Source organism: Nelumbo nucifera, chromosome 8 (assembly GCF_055504915.1).
Source record: "Nelumbo nucifera cultivar China Antique chromosome 8, China Antique-T2T, whole genome shotgun sequence".
Classification (NCBI taxonomy): domain Eukaryota; kingdom Viridiplantae; phylum Streptophyta; class Magnoliopsida; order Proteales; family Nelumbonaceae; genus Nelumbo; species Nelumbo nucifera.
In genome coordinates this window covers 24,630,989-24,649,732 of record NC_142656.1, presented here as the reverse complement: position 1 = coordinate 24,649,732, position 18,744 = coordinate 24,630,989, and the positions used below count along the sequence as shown (strand labels likewise).

At 40.7% G+C, this 18,744-nt stretch overlaps 1 protein-coding gene across 5 annotated transcripts in view; it reads left to right on the top strand.

Annotated features, from left to right (window-relative positions):
- Positions 1-18,744, top strand: part of LOC104609186 (FAD/NAD(P)-binding oxidoreductase family protein) — a 42,997-nt gene that overhangs the window by 8,550 nt on the left and 15,703 nt on the right. For all 5 annotated transcript variants that reach the window (XM_010275435.3, XM_010275432.3, XM_088892943.1 and 2 more), the window contains one exon: positions 12,961-13,104. In XM_010275435.3, coding sequence (XP_010273737.1) covers positions 12,961-13,104 — 144 coding nt within the window. The remainder of the gene's footprint in view (positions 1-12,960; positions 13,105-18,744) is intronic.

The window sequence follows — 18,744 nt, the reverse complement described above, 5'->3', positions numbered from 1 at the left end:
CCCTTGGAGGCTCGCTTCGCCTAATTGCCAGGCAGTCTTATACTTTCTATTATAAAATACTTTTATTTTTTATTTTTTTGAGATTGTAATTAGAAAATAGACATTATTAATTTAAAATATTCATTTTGCTGTGCATATATACTAATTTCTTTTTATTATTTTCTTATTTGTTAGGTTTTATAACACATTTTCTTCTTTTATAAGGGTTCAACCCCTATATTTTTCAATTTTCTTTTTGTTCTTTTTCTTCTCATGAACATGTTGATTGTCTATACTTTAATATGGACTTTATACTTTTCTTATGAAAATTATGAATAATTATTGTTGAGAATGTAAGGGCATTTATGTCCTTTCATCTTTTTGTATTTGGGTGCCTATTCAAGGGTCCATTTGTCATTTTCTTCAAATATTAAGAAAGTCTCTTCAAGGTATGAACAGTAGCACACCTGAGTTCTACGACAAAACCTTTCTTCTCGACTGCTTTAACTTGGTATCGGAGCATCGAAAGATCAAGGAGAGCATCTACCGCTGGTCGTGACTCATAGGTGAACTTGCTGACGTCAGCATGCCACCGGTTGATGTCAGCAACCCGTACAATTGGTGACATTCATTTGCGGTTTTGACACCCCTTGATGCGCCTCATTTTTAGAGAAATTTTGATATACATTTCATGGAGGTTTGAAGCTCTTTTACATTTTTCTTGGATTTTTTAGATGAAAATTGGCGAAAATTACAAATTTGGAGTTTAGGGCTTGCATGGTGGGCTGGTTGCTGTTAAACCCACTTGCGTTTGAAGTGTGGTGTGGTAAACTTCTGAGATTACAGGAAGCATTCTCAGATTTTTTGGAGCCCTAAAACTTTTTTTGGGAATTTTTTTCTTCTTCTATTTTGCCGCCAGCACCTTCTTTTCTTCTGTTTATTGTTGTAGCCCATGTTTAACCTTGAAGGAAAGGTGTTTGGGTGTTCATCTAGTGTTGGGAGATTGTGATGTTGGTGAGAAAAGTGTTTTTAGAGGGGTGGTGATCAATGGACTCACACAAGGATGTGTATGTACCTACCTATGTCCTCCTGGGAAGTAATGATAGTGTTGGAGGGCAAATTACTATTGTAAAACTTGATGGAACAAATTTTCTTGAATAGTCTCAATCAACTAAACTCACAATCGGAGGAAGAGGTAAGCTTGGGTTTATTACCGGTAAGGAAGCTAAGCCGAAGCTTGAAGATCCAAATTATTCCAAATGAGAGTAGGGTAATTTGTTGGTTATGTCAGGGCTGGTATGTTCTATGCAACCTCACATTGCCCGCAACTATATGTTCCTTCCAACGGCTAAGGACATTTGGGATAGGTTTACTTCAACTTATTCTCAAGCGAAGAATACAACTAGAATCTATCAGTTGTGAAGAGAAGCATGTAATATGCGTTAGGGGGAGAAATCGATGGCCATGTATTTCTCTTCCTTACAATCGGTTTGGGAAGAAATGGATCATTTAGAAGCTTTGGAGTGGAAGGATCCTATTGATGCTGAACAATACAGGAAGTGCATTGAGAAAAACCGAGTCTTTGATTTTCTTGTTGGACTGAATGTCGATCATGATTTCACTAGGCAGCACATCCTTAGTGCTGATATTTTGTCACTCTCCACAACATATTCTTTGGTGCAGAATGAAGAGAGTAGGAGGATTGCCATGATGCAAGTTCCTGTTAGTGAACACACAACTCTTGTGTCTTCAAAACCCAAACAAAGTTTTGGGAAACCTGAAGATGTAGTTTGTGAATATTGCAAGAAGCCAAGGTACACCAAGGATAGGTGTCAGAAACTAAATTCCCACCTAAAGCTTGAAAAGTTTAAAACCGGAAAGAAGGTAAATGCTCATGTTGCTACAGCTAGTCATGATTCTCAGACTCACATGCTTGAGGGAAATTCTTTTGTTCAGGCATCTACTCATGACACCTCTGATGTGATGGAAAAATTGAAAGGCATCTTAGTCCATCTTGAAAATAGTGGGTTGCCTACATCTGTTGGTTCACACTCACCTTCTAGTGCCTTTGCAAAATCAGGTACTGCACTTGCGTGTCATGCCTCATCCTCTGGCTCTTGGATAATTGACACAGGAGCCAGTGATCGTATTATTGGTATGCCTTTCTACTTTACCATGTATAAACTTTTTTCAAGGAAGGGTAAGATTACTGTTGTTGATGGATCTTAGACCCCAATCTCAGGTTTGGGTGAAGTCAAACTTACTAGCATCCTTTCTCTGAAATCAGTTCTCCATGTCCCACAACTACATAGAAATCTCTTATCTGTTAGCTCTCTTACAAAGTCTCATAATTGTTCTGTAACATTCTTTCCATCTTATTGTGTCTTCCAGGATCTGAGTACGGGGAAGACGATTGGCAGTGGACATGCCGATGGGGTTTATCTTCTTGATCAGTCTCCAAAGTTGGGTTAATGTGTCACTTTGAGTCCTGTCGTGATGAAAAACTAAATCAATTGAAATTGTGGCATCACTGTCTTGGGCATATGTCTTTTGGTTCATTGAAGTTTTTGTTTCCTAGTTTGTTTGAGTCCTTGTCTAGTTTTGGTCTACAATGTGAAGTTTGTCAACTATCAAAGCAAGTAACAAGAGAAGTAATGTTGCTTTCCATTTAATACATACTGATGTTTGAGGACCTTATTCTATTCCATGTATGGGTGGTTATATATATTTTATTCTCTTTGTTGATGACTATTCGCAGTATACCTGGCTGTACTTGATGAAGAGTCGAGATGAAGTTCTGGTGGAGACACAATTTGAAAAGAAGATTAAGATTATTAGATCTGACAATGCCAATGAATACTTTAAGAAGCACTTACAAACTTTCCTTGAAGAGAAAGGAGCAATTCACCAAAGTTCATGCCCTCATACCCCCCAACAAAATGGGGTATCAGAGAGGAAAAACATACATGTGGTTGAAGTTGCCAGGGGATTGTTATTTCAAATGCATGTCCCAACTCGATTTTAGGGGGATGTACAAACAACTGTATATCTTATTAATAGACTTCCTTCGCGGACTCTTCATCTCCAGTCTCCTCATCAACTTCTTTTTCCTGATGAGGATACCTTCCATCTTCCTCCTAAGGTCTTTGGGTGCATCTATTTCGTCCATGACATGAGTCCTAGGTTGAAATTTGATCCAAAGTCTATTAAGTGTGTTTTCTTGAGATATTCTTCAATCTAAAAAGGGGGAGAATGCTAGTGAAGATCAGACTTCTTTTTGTATGCCGATTCCTGCTCCAGTTGTAGCTGGTATTGTCGATCCTTCTCCTTCTCTTCCTCCTTGTGGTGGTAGTAATACTCCTCCTGTGCCTCCTATTCCTCGGTCTTGGCACCAGTGGTTTGTTAGACGAAAAAAGAGGATGGCTCCAGAGATTGAATGTCCATTACAATCTGACTTCCCAAACTCAGGTAATTTGGATTCTGAACTTCTTCTTGTTTCTGATACTTGCGGTGAACCTGTTATTGAGACTCCTAGTGTGGTTTCTAACCTTAACCTTCCTATTGCGGTTCATAAAGCAAAAAGGACGTGCTAAATATCCTATCTCAAATTATGTCTCTTATAATACCTTATCTCCCTCTTATTGTGCCTATATCTCTTCCATTGCTTCTGTTTTTATCCCTCACAGTGTTATTGAGACAGTGCAGTTCCCTCATTGGAAGGATGCTATGAACTAGGAAATGGAGGCGCTTGAGAAAAATCAGACATGGGAAATTGTTTCTCTTCCAGTGGGCAAAGTTCCTGTTGGATGTAAGTGGGTTTACATAGTGAAGCATAAAGTTGAGGGCTCAATTGAAAGGTATAAAGCTCAACTTGTGGCAAAAGGGTACACTCAATCTTACGACATTGATTATCAGGAAACCTTTGCTCAAGTAGTTTACAACTTTACATGTCTCTTGCTGCCCATTATTCTTGGCCCTTGTATCAAATGGATATTAAGAATGCCTTCCTTAATGGCGACCTTTAGGAAGAAGTTTACAACTTTACATGGAACTTCCTCTTGGAGTGAACATCCCTGGGAGTGAAGGAAATGTTTGTCATTTGAAGAAATCCCTTTATGGCCTTAAACAGTTCCCTAGAGCTTGGTTTGACAGATTTAGAAAAGCTATCTTAAAAATTGGCTTTTCTCAATCTCAAGCTGACCATACCTTGTTTATCAGGAGAGCGAATGGAAAAGTGACTAGGGCGATTGATCCATAGAGCCGACTCGAGGAATCTGATAAGAGAGTGGAGAGTAGGAAGGGAGGAGGTTCCCTTAACTCTTCTACAGTTTGTAGATGATACTATCCTTTTCTGTGAAGGAGGGAACCTCAGCTGGATCCGGAATCTAAAGTTGACAATACAACTTTTTGAGCAGATATTTAACCTCAAGGTAAACTTCGACAAGAGTTGTGTGGCGGGAGTGAATGTGAACGAAAGAGACCTAAGGGAATCTGCAGATGAGCTAGGTTGTGCTATTACGGATTGGCCCCTAACTTACTTGGGCCTCCTTTTAGGAGATAATTCTAAGAGTGTCAGCTTTTGGGCTCCGGTAGTGGAGAGGTTTGAGAAGAGGCTAGCGGCCTGGAAGAGGAGTTATCTTTCTTTAGGTGGAAGAGTCTCTCTCATTAGATCTACCCTAGCTAACCTTCCTGTTTACTTTCTATCAGTGTTTAAGATCCCCTCAAAGGTTTCAAATCTTTTGGAAAAATTAATAAGGAACTTTCTATGGGAGCCTGGAGAGGAGAAGAGAGATCATAGGGTGAGTTGGGAGGTGGTTTCTAGGTGTAAATCAATAGGAGGTCTAGGGATTGGTAATTTCAAGAAAAGGAACATGGCTCTTCTGGGGAAGTGGTTGTGGAGGTTCTCTTTGGAAAGGGATAAATTGTGGACTAAGATTGTGGCTAGCATTCATGGGCTGGAAGACAATGGATGGGATCCTGGAATCTTGGCAAGGGCTTCAGCTGCTTCTCCTTGGAAATCCATCCACAATCTGCTTCCAGTTGTCTCCCCTTGGATCAGGTATGGTCTAAACTCTGGTAACCAAATATTTTTCTGGGAACATCTTTGGGTTGGGGATTCTCCTCTGAAAGACAAGTTTCCTTCCTTGTATGCTCTTTCAGACTTGAAAAATGAACCCATTTCTTCTTTCTTAGTCCCTTCAGCTTCCACTTCGGGCTTTGGTTGGAACATTGGCCTGCGTAGGGCAATTAGGGATACGGACTTGGATAGCCTGGTAGCTCTGCTAGCCTCCCTTGAGGGTGTCTTCCTAAACCCTGCTAAGGAAGACACCAGATTTTGGACCCTTTCTAGCTCTGGTACCTTTTCTTGTGCTTCTTTCTTTGAAACTTTAACTCAGCCTCCTACCTCTCTGGGGTTGTCCTTTCCAGTTAAGGAAATTTGGAGCAGACCTATTCCTCCTTGGGTGGGGTTTTTTTGTTGGGCGGTCTACTTCTGGCTATTGTACCTTGGTGGGCGGTAATATTGTATCTTGGAGTAGTAAGAAACAATCAGTTGTGGCTCGACCTAGTGCAGAGGCAGAATACAGAGCTATGGCTCATGGAGTTTCCGAATTGTTATGGCTGAAGAACTTATTGACAGAAATAAATGGGAGTGCAGATTGATACTCCAATGATATTATATTGTGACAATCAAGCAGCCATAAACATAGCCCACATTCCTGTTCAACATGACCGTACAAAGCATATAGAAGTTGATCAACATTTCATTAGAGAAAGAGTTGTCAGTGGAGAGATTTGTTTACCTTTTGTGAGGTCTGAAGATCAACTGACCGATTGTCTTACTAAAGGTGTCTCCAAATCGAAGCTTGACAACAATTTGAACAAGCTGGGCATGATAAATATCTATGCTCAGCTTGAGGGGGAGTGTTGAGAATGTAAGGGCATTTATGTCCTTTCATCCTTTTTGTATTTGGGCACCTATTTAAGGGCCCATTTCTAATTTTCTTCAAATATTAAGAAAGTCTGCAGAGTGTGAACAGTAACACACATGGGTTCTTATTAAGTAAATATGGTTATGGTACCTAGGGTCTTTGTTTTTTACATAAAAAAATCCATCGCCTAAGGCCTAGGCGACTAGGTGACAGGGCGCCCCCTATTGCCTAGCCTCGCCTTGGTGCCTTGAATACTATGCTTATAACACATAAAACAATGTTTGCACTTCCAATCTACTAAAAATTCACTATAGGACACATTCTATTAGATCAATGAGTTTGATAGATCATTGATAGGTCTATCTTATTGTTCTTCCTTACCATGAAAATCATTTAGTATATATAAAATCAATGATTTTTTTTAATTTTCAATTTTTTTTTAAATTAAGAAAAAAAATTCATTTTTGCCATAAATTATTATTAGATAAATGAGTTTAAAAGATCATTTATAGATCTATATATAAATTGTTGGGACAACCTACATAAATTGTCAAAAAACTTGCAAGAATCAAACTCGAAGGAATATTTTCAGGTGGTCTCCTTCATCAAACTCGAAGGAATTCCCAGTAATGGATGGAGTAAAAGTGCATGTGGTTGGTCTTGCCTTCCATCTTTGGAAGGATGAAGTAGCAGAAGCCATTGCAGCATTGTGTGGAGCAATGCTGGTTGGTGCCTTTTGGGGAGACCTCAGGTCTGTAGCACTTATACTAAATGGGGTCAAGCTTGAGGAGATTCCTAGGAAAGTGAACCTGAGAGTAGAAGGAGCTTTCTTGGCGGTCTGGTTGACTTCCTCCATTGAAGCTGAAATGTGGAGGGATGCTCGAAGGGAGGAAGATGGTAAGGCTGAAGAAGAAACCTTACGTGGCAGCAAGGGGTTGGCAGTCCTGCAAAGAAGAGAGATTTACACAGAAAAGGCCAAGCAAGGTTTTGGAAATTCAAAAGCCTTGCTGAAGATGGAAAGTCATAACCGTGTTCAACAAGGCACTAGTTGGACCTCTGACAGAACATTTGCACAAGCTGTCACAGATGGCATTAAAACTAATTCCTTAAACACACATGGTCGTCTGGGAAAAGGTGATAAGGGGGTTGCAAGTTTGCTTGAATTAAAGTCACAAGACAAGTGGGAAGCTGAATCGTTGGGCCACTTAAGTTATTTAGGGCTCAACCCAATCCGGGCCAGGTAATAGGGAGTGGGCCTGGGCCAAATAATAGAAGAAAGGATAGAATAATTAGTGGGCCGAACTCTATGGGCTTATCTAAGGGGGGACAAAGGGTCCACCCAACAGGACCACATACAACTCTAACTTGCAATTCTGGGCCCAATAGGCCCAAAAAGTTAAGTGGGCTATACTTAACTGACCCAAGATCCAGGAGGGCGCGTGATGACTTAAAGGAGCCCGTGACAAGGCATGAACCTAAGGCAGATAGTAAAATGGGTATACCATCGTCTTCATTGAGCTCTCTCTCTCGCTCGAACAGTTCAGCGTAGGTATCTAGTTCTTAACAGTGGAGACCCTCGAAGAAGATGGTACAATGTGACTTGGAGCGCTGTAACCCGAGGTGTGTGAAGAGCAGTGCGGATTCCGACTCAGATTCGGACAAATTGACAGATGGTGAAGAAATCTCTGACTCGGATTCAGAAGCTGGAGAAACCATCAGCCTGGGAAGTATCGACCTCCAAAAACCAAAAGATATGTTGGAAGAGGGTAGCTTAAACACTGAACTGCTATTCCTAGAGGAAGAAACGGATCTGCAAGACCCTGGAAATGCCCAAACGCAAACAAGATTAGCCTTAACAGCGGCGAACAAAGATTTCCCAAACCGGGTATGCCAGACAAAAGTTAGACGGAGTTGGAAACACTTAAAGAGGTGCGGCAGATAACATCCCCACCAATAAATGAGTCTATTCCATGGGCACAACATAGTCAAGGTTATCAGGTCAGAGAGACAGGAATTAGACATGGAGCCTTACCTAAGGATTCATGCAGAGGGAAAGATTGCTGAAGTTTCTTTGATTGTAAAGGGCGAAAAAGTACTGGTTGAACCTAGTCCAATTCCACGGCTGAGTCAGGAAAAGGGGGAAGGGCCAAGCCCCGACTCCAAGAATTGATACTCAACATCCGGTCCACATACTACCATCTCTGCTACATTCAGGTAAGCCTGTCCATTTGGGTTTAGGTACTAATATGGGTTCTTTGCCTGTAACAGATGTCCTGGAATCTCAACCAAACCAACTAATTGGCAGCAGGGGAGTGGTGATTGATATTGATGGAGTCTGTACTGAGAAGGGAGTTGGATTGGTAGAGAGGAATCAGGAGGAGTTAGAATGGATTTGGGAGCAGATTTGTGTCCTATTGGAGGAATATAAATAGAAGGAGGAAATGCTAGAGGTGATTCCAAATAACCCTGAATTTGAGGCAAGATCCAATGGATTGGGGCAGGAATTAGGAAATATAGGGTAGAGGGGAAAGGAAAAAGGGTTCTAAATGAAGGAACACAATACTGGAGGGCTAAATTCTTGAAGGTAAATGAAGATAATTAGTTGGAATGTAAGGGGTTTGGGCAGTGCTAGAAAGAGGAGATCGATTAAGGAGTTACTTAGGAGAGAAATACCTGATGTTGTGGTGCTGCAAGAGACAAATTAGCTGAATTGGATAGGAGATGGGTTAGAGAGGTTTGGAAAATATGAGGGGTAAGATGGTGCTCAGCTCCATCGTGGGGAGCTTCGGGGGGAATAGTAACGTTGTGGAGGGAGGACTTCGTAGAACCAGCAGAGGAGTTAATAGGGAACTTCACTGTATCCCTAAAATTCAGGATGGTGGAAGATGGTTTCATTTGGGTACTAACAAATGTGTATGGTCTAAATAATCACAGAGAGAGGAATGAGTTATGGGAGGAGCGTCATGGAATTCAAGGTTTATGGGAAGGCCCTTGGTGTTTGGGGGGTGACTTTAATGCATTAAGATTCACAACTGAGTCAAATAATCCTAGACAGGCCATCACAACTAGTATGAGGAAGTTCAATGACTTCATTAATTCCTGTGAGTTATGAGAGCTTCCTTTACTACAGGCTACCTACACCTGGTCCAACTTCCACGAAAACCCAATCTGCTCGAAGCTTGATAGGTTCCTATTTAACGAGGGTTTGGGAGAGCCATTGGAGAGGTTTGGTGGCTAAGGCCCTACCTAGGATAACCTCTGATAATTGCCCTATAGAAGTAGGACAAGAACCTCTTGGTAATGGACCCAGACCATTCAGATTTGAGAATATGTGGCTAACACATCTGGATTTTTTTGCCTAAGGTTAAGGAATGGTGGAGTGAAGAGATGAGAAGTGAAATGGAATGGGGTTAGATTCCACAAAAAATTAATAAGGTTGAGAGGCAAAATAAAAGAATGGAATAGGGATCAATTTGGAAGAGTGGAGGAGGTAATAGCTAGATTATTGATTCAGATTGAGGATTTAGATGCAAAAGAATCCTAAGGAATGATGGATGAGCAAGACAAAGAAATAAGAAGGAAACTGAAAAAGGAGTTAGAGGAGATCTTGTTGAGGGAGGAGATTTCATGGAGACAAAAATCCAGACATAAGTGGATCAAGGAAGGGGATGGGAATACCAAATTTTTTCATGCTATGGCTAATGGGAGAAGAAGGAAAAATTTGATACTAAAGCTGGAGATTGATGGTGTGGAGATAACCTCTCAAGAGGAGATTGCTAGTAGGATTGTGGATCATTTCAAATCAATCTTTCATTGACCTTTAGAGAATCGGTTAATAGTGGGGGTGGAGAATTGGCTAACTTTGAGCCAAACAGATAGGGGATGGCTAGAAAGAATGATTGAGGAAGAGGAAATTAAACTAGTTGTCTTTTCTATGGATAGGGCTAAGGCACCGGGTCTAGATAGATTTACAATGGCTTTTTATCAAGATTGTTGGGACATTGTAAAAGAAGATTTAATTGGAGCCTTTAGAGAATTTGAGGACAAACATGTTGTGAGTCCTGGAATCAATGCCACCTTTCTAGCCTTAATTCCTAAAAAGACTGATGCCAAACACCCCAAAGATTTTCGACCAATCAGCCTGGTGACAAGTATCTATAAGATTCTGGCAAAAGTGCTCTCTAGGAGGATCAAAGTAGTTCTACCTTCTCTCATTAGCCAAGCACAAGGAGCCTTTATACAGGATAGACAAATTACGGATCAGATCCTTATTGCAAATGAGAGTGTGGAAGAGATGAGGAGATCGGGTAGAAAAGGATTTGTCTACAAACTGGACTTGGAGAAGTCCTATGATTTAGTGGATTGGAGTTTCCTGTTGGAGATGTCAAGAAGACGTGGATTTGAGGATAAATGGTGTAATTGGATAAGAGGATGTTTAAATTCTTGCCGTTATTCTGTTTTGGTGAATGGGGTTGTTAAGTACTTCTTTCCAGCCAATAGAGGTTTAAGACAAGGTGATCCACTTTCTCCTTTCCTCTTTACTCTTGTTGCTGATGTCTTCAGTAGAATGATCTCCAAAGCAGATGAGGAGGGCCAAATAAAGGGATGGAGAATAGGGAACAGAGGCATTCCAGTAACTCACCTTCAGTTTGCTGATGATATTGTTATTTTCTGTGAAGGGAATGAGTTAAGTAGGGTGGAGAACCTTAAGAATCTAATAAGAACATTTGAAAGTGTCTCCAACTTGAGGGTAAACTTTGATAAAAGTTGTGTGGTTGGAGTAAATATGGAGATTGAATCCATTGCATAGTGCTTAGGTTGCAACATTTCTTCTTGGCCTTTGACATACTTAGGGCTACCCTTAGGAGCTAACCCTAAAGAAAGTAGTTTCTGGGTCCCTATTGTGGAGAAATTTGATAAATACTTGGCGGCTTGGAAAAAGAATTACATCTCAATAGGGGGTAGGCTGACTTTAATTAAGGCTACACTTGCCAATCTTCCAACCTACTTCCTTTCAGTGTTTAGGATTCCTCCAAGGGAAGCTAAGAAACTGGAGAAGAGAATGAGGGACTTTTTGTGGGAACTAGGAGAGGTGAAAAAGGATCATTTGGTTAGATGGGAGATAGTTAACAAACCAAAGGAAGAAGGGGGTCTAGGGATAGGGAACATAGTGCTGAAGAATGTAGCCCTTTTAGGAAGTGGTTATGGAGATGGCCCCAAGAGAGAGAGAGACTATGGCATGAAGTGGTGGAAAGCATACATGACTGCTCTGGAAATGGTTGGGATTCCGGGATATCTCGTCGGGCTACCCTCACGACACCTTGGAAGGCTATACATGGTATTCTCCCCCGCTTCCTCAGTTTGATCAGGTATGATGTTGGTTCTGGTAATGCCATTCTATTCTGGGAGGATATTGGGTGGGTACTCAACCCCTCAAAGATCGTTTCCCCTCGCTCTATTCCCTCTCCTGTCACAAAAACGAGCCAATTGCAAACTTTCTTGTCTTTAAACTGGGACTTTGGTTTTCGTAGAGGGTTAAGGGATGGTGAGTCGAGTTATGTTGTTGAGCTAATTCATTTACTAGAATCTGTTTGCTTGGACCCTACTTCTGATCAAAGAGTTTGGACTCCTCTTCCAAAAGGTACATTTACTTGTGCTTCCTTTCTAAAATCCCTCAGTTCTAACCCCATTTCCCAAGGTTTCCCTTTCAAAGAAGTCTGGGCGCGACCTGTTCCCCCAAAATTGCTGTATTCTGCTAGGAAGTCTACTATGGGAAAATCAATACTTTGGAAAACTTACAGAAAAGAGGCCCTCTCTTTGTCTTTCCCCAAATTGGTGTTCCTTGTGTAAGGCCAAGAATGAGGACTATTTCCATTTGCTGATCTCCTGTTCATTTGCTACAGCTTTATGGAATTGGAGCCTTTGTTTATTTGGAGGTAGGTGGTCTTTGCCTTCTGATTTAAGGTCATTATTTAACCCATCTTTTTTTGTTTGGCACACCAGAAGGGGCAAAGTCATGTGGAAATGTGTCAGGGCAGCCACTTTGTGGACTCTTTGGGAGGAAGGGAATGGAAGAATTTTTTTAGAGAAGGAAAGAGGGTTAGATGAAGTGAAGGATTGCATCCTTACAAGAACAATCCATTGGCTGAAAACATTAGATATGTTTGATGATTTCTCCTTTGATGACTTGTGGAGGAATTGGTTAATAATAGCTAACACTTCAGCAAAGAAGAATAGAATCTTGTTAGAATGGGCTCCGCCTTTGGAAGGTGCCATCAAGTTGGATTTTGATGGAAGCAGCCAAGGTAACCCAGGGCCTTCAGGTATAGGGGGTGTCTTGAGAAATAAGGACAGCAACATAAGCTCCTTATTCTCAGGACCGGTGGGAGTAGGGGACTCCACAAGGCAGAAATCCTTGCTGCAGTACAAGGAACTCAGGTTGCTAACCAGCTTGGGGTGGAGCATCTCCTAGTTGAAGGGGACTCTTAGGTGGTGACGGGATGGCTTCTAAACCCGGATACTACCACTTGGGGCTACAAAGATCTCATGAAAAAAGTAAAGTGGTTAACCAGCAATATGAGAGTAAATGGGTTAGCAGGTCTGCTAATTCTATGGCTGATTCTTTAGCCAAACAGGGGGTTTCCAGGGAAGACCTTTTTTGTGCTACTTTGTAAACTATTAGTAATCTGGAATTTGTACTTAACTAGCCCGGAGAGGTTGCAACTCGTGCCTCTACTTGGGGACTTTTTACTATTGTCTATTGCTCATTAATAAACTTATTTCAATCATCAAAAAAAAAAAACCATTCAATCTTGGCTGACTTTTGTCTTATCTTTGTGGCTTGGGACCAGTGGATCTAAATTTGTTTCTTTTTTTTTATGATTGATTGTTTCGAGTTCATTTTAACATTCCCTGGCCCATCTTAAGAAATAAAAGCGGAGAAAGAAACAAAACCTAAATAAAAACATATAAAACTCTGTTTTTTTTTTCTTGTAATGATACATATTTTTAACATTTTCCCATTATTAATGTTAATATTGCATGTTTACAGCAAGCATGCCACTGACAAAACAGTTGAAAGTTGCAATAATTGATAGCAATCCTGCCTTGGGAAGGAGAGATTGCATTGAGAAAACTGATCTCCCAGATCCAAGAGTCAGTACAGTCACTCCTGCAACTATTTCCTTCTTCAAAGGTATGAGGTTTCTGTTTCATTCTTAGCATGTTGAATGCAAGATCTAAGGTTTCTTTTTCTTTTTCTTGTTTTTTAAAGCTGGTAAACATCTAATCTTACTATCACTAATATGTGAAACTCTTCTGCTGACAGCCTAACACTACCAAGATAGGTTTTGAGAAATTTAATGTAAGCATCAAATATTATTGTTTGTTAAGATGCATGTTGTTAGCTAAATCATTCCTTGCAAAGCCTGGTAGCTTTAGCATGTCAAGATTTTTGTTTTATGATACTACCAGGTGTTTTACTTTTTCTTAAAAATATTACCAGGTATTTATTTAAATAGTTAGTTAAAGGCTTGTAACATTTTTTGATAACTGGTTAAAGGCCTATATCATTAAAACACTAGACAACAGAAATATTTAAACAAAGAGGGGACCATTCAGTCAGTTGAAGAGTTGAGTAATACTATATGGTTGTTTATGGGGTCCAGACATTGGAGATCTTCATGGGCATCTTAGTGGAAATGATAATAAGGAAGCTGGTCCCTATAGTGAGATCCACTGCCTAATTACTTGAGATTGAGGAGTTTTACTACTCCAAGTAAAGTATGTGAATACCCGCATACGTAATTTTGATTGGTGGTCATTGGGCAACTTGGTCCTTTTAGGCATTGGCAATTTATTTAGGGTTGGTGATGGTTTTATCATCCTTAACTACTCAAGGATAGTGGGATTGAGCAATTCCATTTTTTGGTTTTTTTTTTTTTTGAGGTAACAATTGGGAGTTTTATTAATGTTCAGCAATATATACAATCATTACAAGCCTCCTTTAGAGAGATGCAAGATGCAACCTCTCACATAAAAAGTTAAAAACAAAGAAGAAAAACAAATTACAACTGACCCAATACAAATGGTCCCTGTTGACCCCTTGCTTGACTAGAGTGTCTGCCAATCCATTGGGTGATCTTCTAGCCCATTGTATTCTCAAAATCATGTTGCTGGTTAACCATTTAAACTTCTGTATTTCCTCTCTATAGGCCCAAGTGGTAGTCTCTGGCTTCGACAACCATCTCATCTCCAACTTGGAGCCCCCTTCCACAATCAACTTGTTCATATCCCACCCTCTTGTTAATATCAATCCTTGAATTGCGGCAAGAAATTCAGCTCTAATTGAACTCCCTCTTCCATTGGACCTGAAAACAAAACCACGATATGGCCATCTTGATCTCTAAAAAACCCCAATACTTAAGGTTGAGGGACCTGGATTACCATGACTGCTACCATCAAAGTTCAGTTTGGTAAAATCTTCAATAGGAGGCACCCAAATAGAGGTATCCGGTCTATTTCTTGAGGAGCTATTAGCTACTGTTGCACGGTTTCTCCAAATATCACCAAAGGAACAAAGTGCAAAGATGCCCATAGTCTTAACCCAATGTATTACTCTATCACACATTCTTCACTGCTTCCACATTTTTTTCTATTTCTAGAAAAATTCTTGCATTCCTTTCCTCCCAAATCGACCACACTAATGCTGCCGTAGTGCATCTTCACAAGATCCTGCCCCTCTTTCTAGGCCAGACAAAAGTATCCAGGTCAAACTAGCTGCTGATCTCCATTGGCAAGGTCCAACTGCACACAACTCCTTTGACCTCCACCTTAGCTTTCTCTCCTCATTTCTAGGACTCCCTTGCCCTTCTCATCTAAACACTATTTGGGACAACAATTTCTAACTTTTTTCTTCTAAAATACTATTCCACTCTTTGATATTTCCTTTTAGCCTTGGATTTTTTTTTTTGTGAATCTCACTCCCTTCCTTTGGATGAGTTAACCACATGTTCTCAAACCCAAATTAAATAAAAATCTATCCAAGTAGCTCATGGGAATCTATAAACTCATTGAACAGGTGAAATAGATTTGCAAATAGGGGGCTCTTGAAAATTTGACCAAGTGAAATGGGTTTGCAACAACGGAATCTCCTTCAGCTCACAGGAATCTATAAACTCATTGACCTTCCCCATGTTTCATTAGAGAATTTTATTCCTCAATCTATAATTTTTAGGCCCATAAACATTAGGCAGTACCTAGGGAAATCTGTCCTCCAGGTTTTTGAATTTATAGAGACAAGAACACACCAATCAACTATTCCACTGTCTCCACTACATCGGTCCTCCAAAGAGTAACAATTCACTTGATGCCCCCATGTTGGGGCACCAGTCCAGCTAACTTCTTACCCATTTCTTATCCACTTCTGCTAACTTTGTTTCTTCTGTTTCTTGTAGCAGAACAATGTCGGGCTTCTCTCTCCAAAAAATCCTTGGTTACCCTTCTTTTTCTGGCATGACCAAGCCCTCTTACATTTCAAGTTATGATCTTCATTAGTTCAACTATAGGAGACCTTCCTCTAATCAACCCATGCTATTCTGGTCCTTTTCTCCGTTCCCTTCCTCAACTGAACTCTTTATCTCCCTCAATGTCAAGTTTCAGCCTTTCCACCTCAGTCATCTTGTTACTCTTTTTTTTTTCATCACTCTTTCTGGAATACACTACCATCTTTTCCTTACCCTTCACTTTTAACCCCATCTACTCTGTCACCTTGGTTACTTGAGTTGTCTCATCATTTGAAACCCTTACCTCCCCCAAACCCTTCTTCTCTCCTTTAGCTTGCCCTTCACCATGACATAAATCTTCCTTTTCTAATCATTCCCTTTGTTTTAACTCTTCCAACATTTCACAGATCAGCTGCCAAATTCTCCCACCCTACTCCTTATCCAAACCTACCAGCTACCCTCCCCCTCATTTCTCCTAACTCCCCTTTCGGTCCCTCCTTCATTATCCCTTTCTTTTAATGGTTTGAGACAGTCATACCTGAAACAAGAAGTTCTGAGTGAGGGCATATTGAAGAGGGAAATGGGGACTGATTTGGTTCCTGATCAGACCCCAAAGTATTAATCCTCTTCCCTAATAGGTTTTGTTGGGAAGTACCATGGCAACCAGCCTTGCCTTCTGAGTCCCTATAGTCCTGTATACCCTTTTCTGGTTCCACAAAGCAATCTTGCACAAAGAGCTATGTTCAACGTTCCATACCCCGTGTTTGTAGAGAATTTGGGTCAGGTTCCAACTCAATGGGGTCTTTAAAGGCGTCTCATTAAATGACCTTCAGAGAAACCTAGAAGAAGTCCTCTACACTTCCCTGAAATTGGCTTCACTCAAACATTTTGTCCTAGGGAGGAGAACCAGTTAACTCTAAGCTTTGACGGTAGTGCTCAAGGATCCACAGGTCAAGCAGGAGTAGGAGTAATCCGTGGGAGTGGGGGAAGCATCTTTTGGGCTTTCAGTGGTCCGATTGGGAGAGCTGATGCTACCAAGGCAGAGATCTTAGCTTCCCTCACAGGTCTCCGTTACGTCAAAATGTTAGGCCTTTCCTCTTTATCAATTGAGGGTGATTCAGCTAATACAATAAACTGGTTAAGGCAGATGACTGGAGGTCCTTGGAGGCTTGCTCATTTGTTGACTGAAGCCAGAGATATTCTAAATACCCTGAATGCGAAGTTGGTTTGGATTCCTAGGGGATTAAACACTGTAGCTGACAGCTTAGCCAAATCTAGAGCCCATAGAACCAATATGTTTTCTGATGTTTCTCTGCCTGTGAAATTTTGTTCCTGCCTTCCAAGGCCTTGTACTCTGTTAACCTTTCTCTAAAAAAGAAAAAAAGGTTCCAACTCAATGGGGGGTGCAGCCTGCTGCTCTTCATTGTTGTAAGCTTCCTTTAGTTATCACCATTTCTTGTATTTTCCCCACCTTCTGCTCTCCCAATTACTTGGTAGCATCTAGCGTCTTGTTACTCCAGAAAGAGCAACTGAGTATTGAAGCTATCAGCCTGTTGTATATCCTCTTTACCCTTAACATGAACACTTCTATACTAGACATCTTGGTCGAGTCAGAGTCACTGTCATCATTGCTATTACTTCATTTAACTCCTTGATCCAACTCAAAGTCTTTGCTTTGCTGCCTATTGTACTTAGAGTTGCATCTTTCACGGGACGTGAACTCAATTCTCTTACAAGGAAACAATTGGAGTGAACACTTGGTCTTCTGCGAGCCAGTGGTATTGTCTGGTTTCTTAGGAAGGCATAAGGAAGATGATGATGGACGGAAATTACCATCCACCATCCACCCACTTATGAATCACATGACTCTTTAATTGCTCATATGCCCCAATTTCAATTGAGTGAAAACCCCCATTTGAGCCCACAGTCTTTTCAATGGGCTTACTAATTGAACTAAAGTTTACGTTCTTAGGTCCACACTGAAAGCTCCCTACGTGAGTTTTTAAGGTATCACATGCCTTATATTGGATCACTCAGCCCACTGGTTCAAGTAAGGGGCCTTACTTGCCTTGCTTCCTCCACCCCCTAGTTGAATCGACTTCCCTCCCTCTTTACCACTTTTCAAACTGCTCTGTTCACCCTTGTCACCACCTGAACATAGGACCTATTGTCTTCCTATCACCCTTTTCCAAACCAACCCTACCTTCCATTTGCCCCAAAACTTTTGTTGCTCCCAGAGGTGGCCCTTCCATTTTGTATATCTTCTATACTCTAAAGCAGTAGCCAACCCCTGTTTGCCATGTAAGACAATCTCCTCTATCCTTTTGTCTTCCTCTCTTTGGCCCTCCTTCCAAAAGCAGGCTTTAGTGGAGGTCGTCAGTCATGCCGAAAAGAACATATTATCTTCAAAAACCTCTTTCTTCCTTGGGATGTGGGATGTCTTAAGGTCTCATCCCATTCGACAAGATAGCAGCAGAATGGAGATCAACCACAAAGACACTGTCAAGATGTCCTCCACAGTGGCAACAATAGACCTGAAAACTTGTGTCCACAAATGGAATGACAAGCCCAGGATGTGAACTATCTCTGTCTCCTCCACTGGAAAATTCTTCAAGTTGGAAAAAGAGCACCATTCGATATCATCAAATGAGCTTCCTTTGTCGGAATAGTCACCATTGTTAAACGTAACTTGTCCTCCACCAGATCAATGATCTTCCAATCTTGAACTTGTTCTTTTATCTCAATCACCTGGCTCTATTCCCATTCTTCTTTCCTTGTAGTGGTAGTGATTCTACTCTTTGCTGTTCTTTTTTGCCACTTTAAGGAAATCTTGTAAGTCCTAATCTACCCTCCTCTTCATATGTACTTTCTCCACTTCTATGTTTCCCAAAACTTTTTTCTGCTTGTCTTGAGTTGTAAAACACACCTGCTGCAATAATTCAAAAGAAAACAAAAGAGGGAATAAAAGAAGAGAGTTCTGCTAAAGTTTGTGGAAGAAGATAAGAGAAGAAGAGAAGGGATGAAATATTTATAGCCACCCATACAAGGTAAGTGGCAAGGCCCCCACATATCAGAGTGAACAATATTAATTATGGTGCTAATTAATGGACAGGAAGATTTAAATTCAAATTGTGCCATTGTATCAATTATATTGATGCATATCAGTCTGATACAATGCAATGCAATACAATACTTAGGGTGCTATATCGGCACACTATGAAAAGTTAGGAATATACCCAATTGTAGTGTGCCATGTACCCATCATTATGGATATTGATACAATACACCCAATATTGATATTTTGAACCTTGGCTCTAAGTTCCACTAACTTG